The sequence below is a fragment of the Oncorhynchus masou genome, chromosome 24 (genome assembly GCF_036934945.1).
Source record: "Oncorhynchus masou masou isolate Uvic2021 chromosome 24, UVic_Omas_1.1, whole genome shotgun sequence".
NCBI classification, from domain to species: Eukaryota; Metazoa; Chordata; class Actinopteri; order Salmoniformes; family Salmonidae; genus Oncorhynchus; species Oncorhynchus masou.
The window spans coordinates 23,925,803-23,942,672 of NC_088235.1; the positions used below are offsets into that span (position 1 = coordinate 23,925,803).

General features: G+C 45.3%; 1 protein-coding gene across 1 annotated transcript in view; it reads right to left on the minus strand.

Annotated features, from left to right (window-relative positions):
- Positions 1-267: 267 nt before the first annotated feature.
- Positions 268-16,870, minus strand: part of LOC135511925 (protein sidekick-2-like) — a 645,207-nt gene continuing 628,604 nt past the window's right edge. The window contains exon 45 of the mRNA XM_064933447.1: positions 268-4,387. Within this exon, the coding sequence (XP_064789519.1) occupies positions 3,947-4,387 (441 nt within the window). The 3' untranslated portion in view covers positions 268-3,946. The remainder of the gene's footprint in view (positions 4,388-16,870) is intronic.

Consider the following 16,870-nt stretch of genomic DNA (forward strand, 5'->3'; position numbering starts at 1 on the left):
GAGCCTCTGTAGGAGTAATGACCTGGATTGCATCCCAAATGGTACACTAGTCTCCTTTTATTGCCCTAGTTTTGACCAGTCACATAAGACTCTGGTCAAAGTAGTGAACTATATAGGGAATAGTATACCATTTGGGCCGCATACCCTGGTCAGGCCCATTAAACTTCTTTAGTGGTGTCAGATCAATACACTGTACAAATATACGTTATAGATAGGGATTAAAACCAGTATCCGCGACCCCCCCCAAAAAAAAAAAAAAAAAAAAAAAAAAAAAAAAAAATGACCGGATATCGGGAACAATAATACACAGTGCTTTTGGAAAGAATTCAGACCTTGACTTTTTCCACATTTTGTTAGGTTACAGCCTTATTCTAAAATGTATTAAATAAAAAACTGTCCTCGTCAATCTACACACAATACCCCATGAAGACAAAGCGAAAACATTTTTTATTTTTATTTTTCCAAATGTATTAAAAGACAAACAGAAATATCTTATTTACATAAGTATTTAGACACTTTGCTATGAGACTCGAAATTGAGCTCAGGTGCATCCTGTTTCCATGAATCATCCTTGAGATGTTTCTGCAACTTGATGAGAGTCCACCTGTTGTAAATTCAATTGATTGGAAATTATTTGAAGAGACACACCTGTCTATATAAGGTCTTACATTCAACAGTGCATGTCAGAGCAAAAACCAAGGCATGAGGTCGAAGGAATTGTCCGTAGAGAGCCGAGACCGGATTGTTTCAAGGCACATATCTTGGGAAGCATTCCAAAGAATTTCTGCAGCATGGTCCCCAAGAACACAGTGGCCTCCATCATTGTTAAATGGAAGAAGTTTGTAACCAACAAGACTCTTCCTAGAGCTGGCCAGCTGGCCAAACTAAGCAATCGGGAAGAAGGGTCTTGGTTGGGAGGTGACCAAAAACCCGATGGTCATGCTGACAGAGCTCCAGAGTTCCTCTGTGGAGATGAGAGAACCTTCAAGAAGGACAACCATCTCTGCAGCACTCCACCAATCAGGCCTTTATGGTAGAGTCGGAAGCCACACTCAGTAAAAGACACGTGTATACCTGCTTGGAGTTTGCCAAAAGGCACCCAAAGACTCTCAGACATTGAGAAACAAGATTCTCTTGTCTGATGAAACCAAGATTGAACTCTTTGGCATGAATGCCAAGCGTCACATCTGGAGGGAACCTATCACGATCGTTACAGTGAAGCATGGTGGTGGCAGCATCATGCTGTGGACATGTTTTTCAGCAGCAGGGACTGGGAGACTATTCAGGATCGAGGCAAAGATGAGCGGAGAAAAGTACAGAGAGATCCTTTCTGAAAACCTGCTGCTGGGGCGAATGTTCACCGTCCAAAAGGACAACAACCCTAAGCATACAGCCAACACAACGCAGGAGTGGCTCTGAATGTCCTTGAGTGAACTAGCTCGAGCCCAGACTTGAAACCGATTGAACATCTCTGGAGAGACCTGAAAATAGCTGTGCAGCAATTCCCTCCATTGAACCTGACAGAGCTTGAGAGGATCTGCAGAGAAGAATGGGAGAAACTTCCCAAATACAGGTGTGCCAAGCTTGTAGCATCATACCCAAGAAGACTCAAGGCTGTTATCGCTGCTAAAAGTGTTTCAACAAAGTATGGAGTAAAGGGTCTGAATACTTATATACATTTGATGTCTGTTTTTTATTTTTTATAAATTCGCAAATAATTCTAAAATCCTGTTTTAGCTTTGTCATTATGGGGTATTGTGTTTAGATTCATGAGGGGGAAAAAACATTTAATCCATTTTAGAATAAGGCTGCAACCTACCAAAATGTGGAAAAAGTCAAGGGATCTGAATACTTTCTAAAGGCACTTTATAATTTCTATGGAAAAATATTAAACAGATTTTAACTATCTGACTTCATCCACACATTAGACCACTGATCACAATGCTAGCGGCCTACCAATTCAGACTACGCAACACAAGTCCCCAATAGATTCCCTTTAACTGGCATCGTTGACTATCATGAAACTGTAGCAGACTACATGTGACCTTTGCTTACCATAACTGCGTTGAATCTCAATCTCACGTTCAAAAATTTCCAAACTAGCTTTGGCAGAGGCTCCAAAATATAAACTGCTACTCACTGTTAACAAAACAGCTGATACATTGTGTCCGCAGAAGCAATCAAGGAAATAGACATTTGCATCGTTGTTCCATGATGTTACACAAACAAAAGTGAGAGCATGATTTTAATGATCTGCAGGGAATTGATAAACCATGGTGCTGAATCTCCGCTACTGCGGCCATTTGCTTTTCTGTTTGTTTAGCGCAGCATCAGACTACATTCCCTAACACTAAGCCAACATAGTAAGCGGCAGGTATTCTAGCGGTTAAGAGCATTGGGCCAGTAACTGAAAGATTTCTGGTTTGAATCCCGAGCCGACGAGGTGAAACATCTGATGTGCCCATGAGCATTTCACTTAACCCTAATTGCTCCTGTAAGTCCCTCTGGATAAGAGAGTCTGCTAAATGACTAAACTGTTGTCAAAACAACCACTACTTGGCCTCATTCCCATAATAGTGAGAGGAAAGGACCAACAAGCTTTCCGTCAATGGTAGGCTAAAATGAATGACGTTTTCACTAGGCTGTAATAACCTCTGGATATTTTACAAGTGGACCAACAGTGCTTCATATGCCTCCATTAAAACTAGATTACATCAACGAAATAGTGTGGAGACTTTGAGAACTTTTAGTTGATGAAAATGAGACAAAATCAAGAAACTGTTAGATTCCTGCGTATATTTTTCAGTGGTAGAATTATGTCAGATTTCCTTCGCTGGTATTATATGCTTTTAAATAGCACTTCCGCTTTCAACAGGAATACTGGGATGCCTGAGAATGGCTTGTAAGGGAACATTTTCAGGGAAATATGAATCCCTAGTTATAATCAACCATGGCATGTCTGATCCACTAAAGGACACAACGAAGTTGCAGACCAACCTCAACATTTTTACTTCAGACATACAGTACATTTCCCATATCTGCCAAGGCGGGCAGGCAACTAGGAACTTGGTGTACAGCACAGAGATGTGACCTGCCTGTGACATCGAAATGCTGTCAGACACAATAGTGCGTACCCTATAGGCCAGCCCAGATAACTGCTGAGGATCATGGTCCATAGGTTAAACAGGGGGAGGTCACTAACATATCTCACAGTAACACCCAGAAACTTAATTAACCTAATTGGACAGGACTGGGCATTTAACGACTGCCAGTGGACTCATTTCAGCCTCAATCTCCCCCTTCCTCCTCACTTTCATTACTTTGTCTTTTCTGTACCCTGTTCCTCTTTCCGTCCTTCAAACTCTACTGGTTTCGCTCGCTTGTATGGCTCCATTTTGGGATCCCAGTTTCATTGGTGCTTGTTATCCGAGTGTGGATTGACGCTATGACACTTTTATCGTCTTGTAGATATTTTTTCCAATAAACTCTTGCCTTTTTACAGTATCTAACTAAATTATTCTCTTGTTGTATGTGTGTAGAAGTGTAACAATGAAATAGAGAAAATAAATAATACATTGAAACCAATGCAAATCAATCAAACAGAAACATGAATAGATACTGTCTTGTTCTCAGCAGATGTCTATGGGTTAAAGAAAACTATACCAGCACACGCACACAAATAAAACTATACCAGCACACGCACACAAGAGGAACAATGTACTGGAATAAAGTATGTAACTTCTGTCATGTCTGTGTACAGTATGAGCCTTAAAACACAACTCAGTAATAAAAAGGAAAGAAGAAAAACAAGTAAGAAAAAATGGAGAAACAGAAAACAATATGGTGGATTCCGAGGGTTTCTTTTGTATTGGGTATTTACTCTCTAGACACGTTGGGCAGCAGGGTGGGTTTTGTTTTCAGAAGGGAACACAGATCCCTCTCGGAATCAAACGAATGAGGAGAACCCGGCGATGGGGGCCCGAGATCCAGGGGCTGGGCTGGGGCTGCTGGGGGGCCAGTAGGACAGGGTGTTGGAGTGGCTGGGAGGGGTGGAGTTGGAGAGCTGCTGAGAGGGGGTGGGAGTCCGGCTGCCTTTAGGCCTGAACAGGCCCTGGGGTGTGAGGCCCTGGGGTTGACCATGGGGCTGGGTCTGGGGTAGAGGGGTGGTGGAGGTGAGCTGGGGTGGCAGCGGAGGCAGGGGTGGTGACGGGGCGCAGGGCTCCGGGTCACCCGACTCTGATTCTGTATAATTGTAGGCCTGTGCCCGGGAGATGCCCTTCTGCTGGCGGCGCCAGGAGTTGTAGTAGGTGGGGTCACTGATGTAATGGCTCACAAAGGAGTGTGTCTTCTGTCTGTGCTGGTCAACTTCGTACTCACTGTCACTGCCCTGAGAGGGGAGAAGGGGGAGAGGAGAGAACAGGGGATGAGGAGAGGACAGGACAGGGGAGGAGGAGAGGAGGGGTATGGGGAGAGATGGAGTAGGGGGAGGGAGAGGACAGGGGAGGAGGAGAGGAGGGGTATGGGGAGAGATTGAATAGGGGGAGTGAGAGGACAGGGGAGGAGGAGAGGAGGGGTATGGGGAGAGATGGAACAGGAGGAGAGATGGAATAGGGGGAGTGAGAGGACAGGGGAGGAGGAGAGGTGGGGAGGGGTATGGGGAGAGATGGAATAAGGGGAGGGAGAGGACAGGGGAGGAAGAGGGGTGGGGAGGGGCATGTGGAGAGATGGAATAGGGGGAGGGAGAGGACAGGGGAGGAGGAGGGGTGGGGAGTGGCATGTGGAGAGATGGAATAGGGGGAGTGAGAGGACAGGGGAGGAGGAGGGGTATGGGGAGAGATGGAATAGGGGGAGTGAGAGGACAGGGGAGGAGGAGAGGTGGGGAGGGTTATGTGGAGAGATGGAATAGGGGGAGTGAGAGGACAGGGGAGGAGGACAGGAGGGGTATGGGGAGAGATGGAGTAGGGGGAGGGAGAGGACAGGGGAGGAGGAGAGGAGGGGCATGGGGAGAGATTGAATAGGGGGAGTGAGAGGACAGGGGGGAGGAGGAGAGGAGGGGTATGGGGAGAGATGGAATAGGGGGAGTGAGAGGACAGGGGAGGAGGAGAGGTGGGGAGGGGTATGGGGAGAGATGGAATAGGGGGAGGGAGAGGACAGGGGGAGGAGGAGAGGAGGGGTATGGGGAGAGATGGAGTTGGGGGAGGGAGAGGACAGGGGAGGAGGAGAGGAGGGGTATGGGGAGAGATGGAGAAGGGGGAGGGAGAGGACAGGGAAGGAGGAGAGGTGCGGAGGGGTATGGGGAGAGATGGAATAGGGGGAGGGAGAGGACAGCGGTGGAGGAGAGGAGGGGTATGGGGAGAGATGGAGTAGGGGGAGGGAGAGGACAGGGGAGGAGGAGAGGAGGGGTATGGGGAGAGATGGAATAGGGGGAGGGAGAGGACAGGGGAGGAGGAGAGGAGGGGTATGAGGAGAGATGGAGTAGCGGAAGGGAGAGGACAGGGGAGGAGGAGAGGGGTATGGGGAGAGATGGAGTAGTGGGATGGAGAGGACAGGGGATGAGGAGAGGAGGGATGGAGTAGGGGGAGGGAGAGGGAGGAAGAGAGAGGAGATGTTATCAGCACAATACCACATATTTGTCTGAGAAGTTAGAGATGTGATAATGTGTTTTATTGGGAGGTTCAGAGCAGTGTCTTTCTATAACACACACACACACACACACACACACACACACACACACACACACACACACACACACACACACACACACACACACACACACACACACACACACACACACACACACACACACACACACACCACCAAACACACACTGTTGCTGCGGGTGATTCCCTGATCCACCTCTACGCAGACGCCACCATTCTGTATACATCTGCCCCCCTTCTTTGGACACTGTTAACAAACCTCCAAACGAGCTTCATGCCATACAACATTCCTTCTGTGGCCTCCAACTGCTCTTAAAAGCAGGTAAAACTAAATGCATGCTCTTCAACCGATCACCCGCCCGCCCGCCCGACTAGTATCACTACTCTGGACAGTTCTGACTTAGAATATGTGGACAACTACAAATACCCAGGTGTCTGGCTAGACTGTAAAGTCTCCTTGCAAACTCATATTAAACATCTCCAATCCAAAATTAAATCTAGAGTCGGCTTCCTATTTCGCAACAAAGCCTCCTTCACTCACATTGCCAAACATACCCTCGTAACACTGACTATTCTACTGATCCTCAACTTCAGAGATGTCATTTACAAATAGCCTCCAACACTCTACTCAGCAAACTGGATGCAGTCTATCACAGTGCAATACGTTTTGTGACCAAAGCTCCATATACCACCTACCACTGCGGCCTGTATGCACTCATCGGCTGGCCCTCGCTACATATTCGTTGCCAGACCCACTGGCTCCAGGTCATCTATAAGTCTATGCTAGGTAAAGCTTTATCTCATCTCACTGGTTACCACAACAACACCCACCCGTACGTAGCACGCGCTCCAGTAGGTATATCTCACTGGTCATCCCCAAAGCCAACACCACCTTTGGCCCCCTTTCCTTCCTGTTCTCTGCTGCCAATGACTGAATTTGGAGACATATCTCCCTCACTAACTTTAAGCATCAGCTGTCAGAGCAGCTTATCGATCGCTGCAGCTGTACACAGCCCATCTGTAAATAGCCCATCCAATCTACCTACCTCATCCCCATATTGTTTTTATTTACTTTTTTCCTCTTTTGCACACCAGTATTTCTACTTGCACATAATCATCTGCACATCTATCACTCCAGTGTAAATTTGCTAAATTGTAATTACTTCGCTACTATGGCCTATTTATTGCCTTATCTCCTCACGCCATTTGCACAAACTGTACATAGATGTTTGTATTGTGTTATTGACTGTACGTTTGTTTATTCCATGTGTAACTCTGTGTTGTTTGTGTTGCACTGCTTTGCTTTATCTTGGCCAGGTCACAGTTTTAAAGAAGAACTTGTCCTCAACTGGCCTACCTGGTTAAAAAAAGGTGAAATAAAACATGTATAAATAAACACACACACACCTCGGGAAATTACAATTGGCTCAGAACAGGTCAACACAGCTGGCCCTTAAACATACACATTAATAATATGCATGTCAATCTCTCATGACTCAAAGTGGAAGAGATATTGACTTCATCACTACTTGTTTGTGTAAGAGGTGTTGACAAGCTGAACGCACCAAGCAATCTGTTCAAAATACTAACACACAGCTAAGACACCCATGCCTACCCCACAAGACATGCCACCAGAGGTCTCTTCACAGTCCCCAAGTCCAGAACAGACAATGGGAGGCTCACAGTACTACATAGAACCATGACTACATGGAACTCTATTCCACATCAGGTAACTGATGCAAGCAGTAGAATCAGATAAAACATTAATTAAATCATTAAAAACCAGATAAAAAATACACCTTTAGGAACAGCGGGGACTGTGAAGAGACTCACGCACTCTAGACACATGTACATTTTAATAATGTTATATGATGGTATTATACATGTTGTATTGTGGATATGTAGTGGTGTAATATTGTTGTATGGTGGTATTATACACGTTGTATTGTAGATATGTAGTGGTGTAATATTGTTGTATGGTGGTATTATACACGTTGTATTGTAGATATGTAGTGGTGTAATATTGTTGTATGGTGGTATTATACATGTTGTATTGTATATATGTAGTGGTGTAATATTGTTGTATGGTGGTATTATACATGTTGTATTGCATATATGTAGTGGTGTAATAATGTTATATGATGTAATGATTTATATTTTGCTTTATATGTAATGTAAGTGCCTTAATGTGTTTGGACCGGGAGAGGAAAGGAGAGAACGGGAGAGGAGAGGAGAGGCGGAGGGAGAAGGAGAGGAGAGGTAAACAGAGGAAGAGAGGAGCAAGGGGGATGGGGGCTAGGGACAAGTCAGTCTCCTACTACCAGTCTGCAGACACACAAGCATACAGAGAGCCACAGAACCTCACCCAGTTCAGTGGAAGCACACGCAGACCACACGTCCCATATGAGAACACCAGGGCCTCCTATGGGTGACATGGACAAAGACATGCATGGTTTAAAACGCCACAGTACAGTATGACAGCCACCATGATCCCTCTGTGGTTCAGGTCTCTCCTTGGAACCATCATCATCTATTAAAGAGGCACTTCAAGGGTACAACTCATATGCCTTAATAATATAATAATAAAGTATGCCATTCAGCAGACACTTTTATCCAAAGCAACATACGTGTGCTTGTGCATAAAACGGTTGTATTGGTGACACCAGTGGGAACAAAAGCCACATAGGACAACTGGACCCTTATCCTACCAGTTAACCCCGACACACACCATGAAACTGATCTGACAAACACACCATGAAACTGATCTGACAAACACACCATGAAACTGATCTGACAAACACACCATGAAACTGATCTGACAAACACACCATGAAACTGATCTGACAAACACACCATGAAACTAATCTGACAAACACACCATGAAACTGATCTGACAAACACACCATGAAACTGATCTGACAAACACACCATGGAGCTAATCTGACAAACACACCATGAAACTGATCTGACAAACACACCATGAAACTGATCTGACAAACACACCATGAAACTGATCTGACAAACACACCATGAAACTGATCTGACAAACACACCATGAAACTGATCTGACAAACACACCATGGAACTAATCTGACAAACAAGGTGAAACATGGAAGAATGTATTCCATGATCATCATGCACAACCTTAGGATGTAGGCTGACACCCAGTGCTTCTATCTATTTCATTCAAACAATCACAACAGGAATTTGGGTATATTTCCAATAAGCACATTCGAGTTGCTGAACTCCTACCTTGTATCTTTGCTAGATGCCTGGCATAAGCTCATCTGAATCATGACACCCAGCATTACAGATGTTAAACAAGAAACAGCTATCTCATTGGTCACTCTGTGGGGTCTGTTCATGGTCAACCACCTCTCAGCTCTCCTGCTATGGTACTACTGCACATGTGACACACATGACCACACTCCTATTCATCCTCTCCTGCACCGTCCCAACAGGTGTGTGTGTGTGTGTGGGGGTGGGGTGGGGAACAGGGTTGACATACTGGATTGCGTCCCACCCCGGCCCAACTTCACTAAGGCTTTGGAGTGTGTGTGGAACAGATGGTTTGTTCTCCTACAACATTAACATCCATCCCTCCCTGCCTCCCCCCATTCCACATCCTTGTCCAAATAAGCTCAAGGGTCCTATTGTGGAATCTACACTAAAATAAGATTAGTTAAAATACGCCTTGAGGGGCCTTAGTCTGTGAAACAGTGATTCATTCGAACACATTAAAAGGCTTATTAGGGGAGATGACTGCTCTGAATGGGCCAAGGCCTGAGGCATGAAACTACACAGTCCCCAGGGGAGTTACCCTTCTATCTGAGGATAACAGAGAGACAGACACCAGCCAGTGGCAGATCCCAGACAGGATGTGCATAATTAGGATGTTTACTATCTAGACAGATTAGGATTTCATTTCATTAATGGGTGTAATATTTATGACAGCCGTTTTTCGCAGCGGAGAGTGGTTTCATTTCCAACGTTAACAGAAACATAAGGTTTATGTTTTATGGTGAATGACTTCTCAAATCTGCTGTTGTCGACAACACTGCTAATAGGTTGAGGGAAACTCAATATGTCTAAAAAAAAAACAGAGGGAATAACATTCAAAATATTTAAGAAATCACATTTGACCTAGTTTCCTAGAGACAAAACTCTCAAACCCAAGAGATAGAGATAAAACTCTCAACACCCAGAGATAAAGACTTCTCAGAAGACTACTAGACTTTTCAGGAGATTACAAGACTTTTCAGGAGACTACTAGACTTCTCAGAAGACTACTAGACTTCTCAGAAGACTACTAGACTTCTCAGGAGACTACTAGACTTCTCAGGAGACTACTAGACTTCTCAGGAGACTACTAGACTTCTCAGAAGACTACTAGACTTTTCAGGAGACTACTAGACTTCTCAGGAGACTACTAGACTTCTCAGGAGACTACTAGACTTCTCAGGAGACTACTAGACTTCTCAGGAGACTAGCATCCTTCTCAGGAGACTAGCAGACTTCTCAAGAGACTCCTAGACTTCTCAGGAGACTCCTAGACTTCTCAAGAGACTCCTAGACTTCTCAGGAGACTACTAGACTTCTCAGGAGACTACTAGACTTCTCAGGAGACTACTAGACATCTCAGGAGACTACCAGGCTTCTCAGGAGACTACCAGGCTTCTCAGGCAATTAGCAGAACACTCATGAGATCAGCAGACTTCTCATGAGATTACCAGACTTCTCAGAAGACTCCTCGACTTCTCAGGAGACTGTCAGAATTATCAGGAGACTCCTAGACTTCTCAGGAGACTCCTAGATTCTCAGGAGACTACTAGACTTCTCAGGAGACTCCTAGATTCTCAGGAGACTACTAGACTTCTCAGGAGACTACTAGACTTCTCAGGAGACTACTAGACTTCTCAGGAGACTACTAGGCATCTCAGGAGAATACTAGACTTCTTAGGAGTCTCCTAGACTTCTCAAGAGACTACCGTACTTCTCGGGAGACTCCTAGACTTTTCTGAATTTTTCCTAGACATCTCAGGAGACTACCAGGCTTCTCAGGAGACTACCAGGCTTCTCAGGCGATTAGCAGACCTCTCATGAGATCAGCAGACTTCTCATGAGATTACCAGACTTCTCAGGAGACTCCGAGACTTCTCAGGAGACTGTCAGAATTCTCAGGAGACTCCTAGACTTCTCAGGAGACTCCTAGATTCTCAGGAGACTACTAGACTTCTCAGGAGACTCCTAGATTCTCAGGAGACTACTAGACTTCTCAGGAGACTCCTAGATTCTCAGGAGACTACTAGACTTCTCAGGAGACTACTAGACTTCTCAGGAGACTACTAGACTTCTCGGGATACTACTTGGCATCTCAGGAGAATACTAGACTTCTCAGGAGTCTCCTAGACTCCTCCTAGACTACCGTACTTCTCGGGAGACTCCTAGACTTTTCTGAATTTTTCCTAGACATCTCAGGAGACTACCAGGCTTCTCAGGAGACTACCAGGCTTCTCAGGCAATTAGCAGACCTCTCATGAGATCAGCAGACTTCTCATGAGATTACCAGACTTCTCAGGAGACTCCTAGACTTCTCAGGAGACTGTCAGAATTCTCAGGAGACTCCTAGACTTCTCAGGAGACTCCTAGATTCTCAGGAGATTACTAGACTTCTCAGGAGACTCCTAGATTCTCAGGAGACTGTCAGAATTCTCAGGAGACTCCTAGACTTCTCAGGAGACTACTAGACTTCTCAGGAGACTCCTAGATTCTCAGGAGACTACTAGACTTCTCAGGAGACTCCTAGATTCTCAGGAGACTGTCAGAATTCTCAGGAGACTCCTAGACTTCTCAGGAGACTACTAGACTTCTCAGGAGACTCCTAGATTCTCAGGAGACTACTAGACTTCTCAGGAGACTCCTAGATTCTCAGGAGACTACTAGACTTCTCATGAGACTCCTAGATTCTCAGGAGACTACTAGACTTCTCAGGAGACTACTAGACTTCTCAGGAGACTGTCAGAATTCTCAGGAGACTCCTAGATTCTCAGGAGACTACTAGACTTCTCAGGAGACTCCTAGATTCTCAGGAGACTCCTAGATTCTCAGGAGACTCCTAGACTTCTCAGGAGACTCCTAGTCTTCTCAGGAGACTCCTATACTTGTCTGGAGATTACTAGACTTCTCAGGAGACTCATAGACTTCCCAGGAGACTACTAGACTTCTCAGGAGACTACTAGATTTCCCAGGAGATTACTAGACTTCTCAGGAGACTCATAGACTTCCCAGGAGACTACTAGACTTCTCAGGAGACTCATAGACTTCCCAGGAGACTACTAGACTTCTCAGGAGACTACTAGACTTCTCAGGAGACTGTCAGAATTCTCAGGAGACTCCTAGATTCTCAGGAGACTACTAGACTTCTCAGGAGACTCCTAGATTCTCAGGAGACTACTAGACTTCTCTGGAGACTCCTAGTCTTCTCAGGAGACTACTAGACTTCTCTGGAGACTCCTAGTCTTCTCAGGAGACTACTAGACTTCTCTGGAGACTCCTAGTCTTCTCAGGAGACTACTAGACTTCTCTGGAGACTCCTAGTCTTCTCAGGAGACTACTAGACTTCTCTGGAGACTCCTAGTCTTCTCAGGAGACTCCTAGACTTCTCAGGAGACTCCTAGTCTTCTCAGGAGACTCCTAGACTTCTCTGGAGATTACTAGACTTCTCAGGAGACTCATAGACTTCCCAGGAGACTACTAGACTTCCCAGGCGACTCCTTGCCCTGGTATAGATGGTCTGTTGGGGCCAGAGTGGAATGCATTGTGGAGTCTTTAGTGCTGTTCTATCCATCAAACCCTGTGAACTTTATCTTGGGGATTGAAGTTGTAAGAAACCCCCATAACCTCTTCACAACCCTACATCCCATAACCAAGAGAGTTGGAGAGAGAAGGAGTGAGAGAGAGAGAGATACAGAGAGATTGAAAGAGAAGGTGAGAGAGGATGAGAGAGATACAGAGAGATAGAGATACAGAGAGAGGAGGGACAGAGGAAGAGAGAGAGAGAGAGAGTTACAGAGAGAGGAGGGACAGAGGAAGAGAGAGAGAGAGAGAGAGATACAGAGAGATACAGAGAGAGGAGGGACAGAGGAAGAGAGAGATACAGAGAGAGAGAGAGAGAGAGAGAGAGAGAGAGAGAGAGAGAGAGGGGGAGAGAGAGAGAGAGAGAGCGATACAGAGAGAGGAGGGACAGAGGAAGAGAGAGAACACTGTACATCGTTGCAACACTGTGTATAGACATCATGACATTTGAAATGTCTCTATTCCTTTCAAACTGTTCTGAGTGTAATGTTTACTGTTCATTTGTGATATTCTTTTCACTGTTGATCTATTTAAATTGCTTTGGTAATGTAAACAATGTTACACTCATCATTGTTGCAGTGAACACAGCAGGAACCTCAGGCAGCAGGTAAACACTCGGACAGTACAGAGGGAGGGGGGAGTCAGCAGGTAAACACTCGGACAGTACAGAGGGAGGGGGGAGTCAGCAGGTAAACACTCGGACAGTACAGAGGGAGGGGGGAGTCAGCAGGTAAACACTCGGACAGTACAGAGGGAGGGGGGAGTGTGTGTGTTTGTTTGAGTATGTATTTGTTTGAGAGCATGTGTGCCTGCGCACGTTTGTGTGTGTAAATATGATTTAAAAAAACATATTGAGTCCATTGCGAAATCCCCTACAATCCAGCTGTACATCATTTGAGACAGGGATTTAGCGTGACTAGGCAGTTCTAATCCCCCTCTGCACACGAAGCAACTGCTGTTGTTTATGATGAACTAAATCAGACAGATGTGACAGATTTTGCTCTGGGCTTTTTATCATGTCTTAAATGTCTAACATAACATGCATTTGTGAATATTATGTAATTAATTATAGTCAATCATTATCAGGTATTTCCTCTTTGTTAAAAAAATAAATATATTTCATTTTTTTCTACATTTCACTAAGATTCTAGCTAGCATTTACTCAAAGCCTGTTCTATTTTTACTTGGTTCCAGGAAGTGACATCATATAACTTAGTGGTGTTTCCAAAAATGCTACAGATGAACCCTCGGAGCAGTTCCAGTCGAAACAATCCTCTGTGTTGTCATGGGAGACAACCATAACACAGCAGACATGTTTCTCTCTGTGGTGTCTAGGTCTGCGCTTCAGCAGCCGGACACAGCGTCCAGATACTGTATGTTCTTTCATCTCCCATGATGAAGCAACACACGGACTGAGCCCCAAATGGTATCCTATTTATTATTTAGTGCAAGGGCCCATAGGGCTCTATAAATGGGACCATGCTATAGGGCACTATGCCATTTGGGACGCACACACTATCTTCAACCTCCCATCGACTCAGATGAGCTCACTTCATCCTCAACTGCTGATTTCTATCCAGAGTGTCACACACACAAACACACAGTGACACTGACAAAACAAGCTGCATAAGGACACACTGTCTACTGGTTTCTAAAGAGTGTGTCTGGTCTACCTGCCGCTAGCCCAGGTACAGTTGTGGCGGTGGCCCGGTTGCCTCAATAACCCCGCATTAACTTCTTCTTCTAAATCCCTTCTTAAGGTGAGGACAATAGCCAACTTATACCTGCCAGTGGAGGACTGAACTGCAGGCCCATAGGGCTTAATGGAGACAACCCCAGCCACAACCCAACACTAAGCAGAGCTAATAGCCTGATGTGTGTGTGTGTGTGTGTGTGTGTGTGTGTGTGTGTGTGTGTGTGTGTGTGTGTGTGTGTGTGTGTGTGTGTGTGTGTGTGTGTGTGTGTGTGTGTGTGTGTGTGTGTGTGTGTGTGTGTGTGTGCGTGCGTGCGTGCGTGCGTGCGTGCGTGCGTGCGTGCGTGCGTGCGTGCGTGCGTGTGTGTGTGCGCGTGCGTGAGCTAAGCTGATTGCCTGGAGTTATCCACTCAATAAAACTTCAAAAGAGACATCACTTTACTGGTCATCTGTAGAATAGACCACTGGTGATGATATGGTTGTGCTTTGAGAGGGGATGGCAGGGTAACCGCAGGGCTATGGGGAGGAGGCCTGGGCCTGTACGTCTGGGGTGGTGCAAGTGGAGTTTGGAGGGCTGGAAGGCCAGATAGGCTAGGGTTGTTGAGCTTGTTTGACAAGGAAGTATGGAATGGTAGATATGACAGCCCGATGATGACATTTCAAAATTAGTTATATCGGAGGATGTTTTGGATGTAAGGAAAGATCCTGTCTGTAGCAGTTCATTGGGTGGGAGATTTATCCATTGATGTGAAGCTAAACTTTTGATAAGGGAACAGCTGGAGAGAGACATCTGGCTTCTCAGGAATTCATACTGGTATGTATTTAGTAGAAGCTGAGTCTGTCCCAGTTGGCACCCTATTCCCTGTATAGTGCACTACTACAGTACCATAGGGCTATGGTCAAAAGTAGTGCACTATATAGGGAATAGGGTGCCATCTGGGAGACTGACCATTTGGGAAAGCTAGAGTAAAAAATTCCAAGATGAAAGAAAACTTAGAATTCTTCCTCCCTCCATTTGCAGGTTTCTACACAAACCACAAGAACAGAGCAGAGGAAAACAGCAACAAGAGGATCAATATAGACAACAAGCTAGCCTCTTGAAACTCTAGGGGCGCAATTTCATTTTTGGATGAAAAACGTTCCCGTTTTAAACAAGATATTTTGTCACAAAAAGATGCTCGACTATGCATATAATTGTTAGCCTTGGAAAGAAAACACTCTGATGTTTCCAGAACTGCAAAGATATTTTCTGTGCGTGCCCTAGAACGTGAGCTACAGGCAAAACCAAGATGAAACGGCATCCAGGAAATGAGCAGGATTTTTGAGGCTCAGTTTTCCATTGTCTCCTTATATGGCTGTGAATGCGAGAGGAGTGAGTCAGCCCTTTCTGTCGTTTCCCCAAGGTGTCTGCAGCATTGTGACGTATTTGTAGGCATATCATTGGAAGATTGACCATAAGAGACCACATTTACCAGGTGTCCGCCCGGTGTCCTGCGCCGAAATTGGTGCGCAAAAGTCAGCTGCAAGTATTTTTCCACAGAATTCAGAGAAGAATGCAGGCTTCCACGAACGATATATCAATGAAGAGATATGTGAAAAAACACCTTGAGGATTGATTCCAAACAACGTTTGCCATGTTTCGGTCGATATTATGGAGTTAATTCGGAAAAAGTTTGACGTTGTAGGTGACTGAATTTTCGGTTAGTTTCGGTAGCCAAATGCGATGTACAAAACGGAGCGATTTCTCCTACACAAAGACGCTTTCAGGAAAAACTGCACATTTGGTATGTAACTGAGAGTCTCCTCATTGAAAACATCCGAAGCTCTTCAAAGGTAAATGATTTTATTTATTTGTTTATCTGGTTTTTGTGAAAATGTTGCGTGCTAAATGCTACTCAAAATGCTAAGCTAGCTTTGCATACTCTTACACAAATTAGTGAATTGCTATGGTTCAAAAGCATATTTTGAAAATCTGAGATGACAGTGTTGTTAAGAAAAGGCTAAGCTTGAGAGCAGGCGCATTATTTTCATTTTATTTGCGATTTTCAGAAATCGTTAACGTTGCGTTATGCTAATGAGCCTGAGGCTTTAGTCACGATCCCGGATCCGGGATGGGGAGTTTCAAGAGGCTAGAAGAGAAAAACAGACAAAAATATAATTGGAGCTGAAGAGAGAGAGAGAGAGAGAGACAGAGAGACAGAGAGACAGAGAGAGAGAGAGAGAGAGAGAGAGAGAGAGAGAGAGAGAGAGAGATCCAGTTCATTGATGAGAGCCGCTTATTGGGCCCCAGCCCCCCTGTGTGTCTGTCTGTTCCTCTGATTCAGCAGATGCCAACACAGCAGACTGGGACGGGATGTAAGGGGCATTATGGGTAACGGTGACCCAAAACGAGGACGGGGCTGTGGAAGGAATCCAGCTTGGGCCTGAGAACGCAGCAGACCCTCCAGTCTGTGTGCGTATGTGTGTGTGTTTGTGTGCGCATGTGTGAGCATCCTCTGTGCTTGATTCCGACCACCACCAGAGCTGGGCACTGGGTACTGGCCTTACTCCCAGAGCTTGCCTCCAGCTCAGCCTGATTGCCCCATAAAGACCAGGAGAGACACAGGACACATTTCCCATCTAATCCCTACTTGTATCAATGCCCTGAGTGTCTGCTTACAGA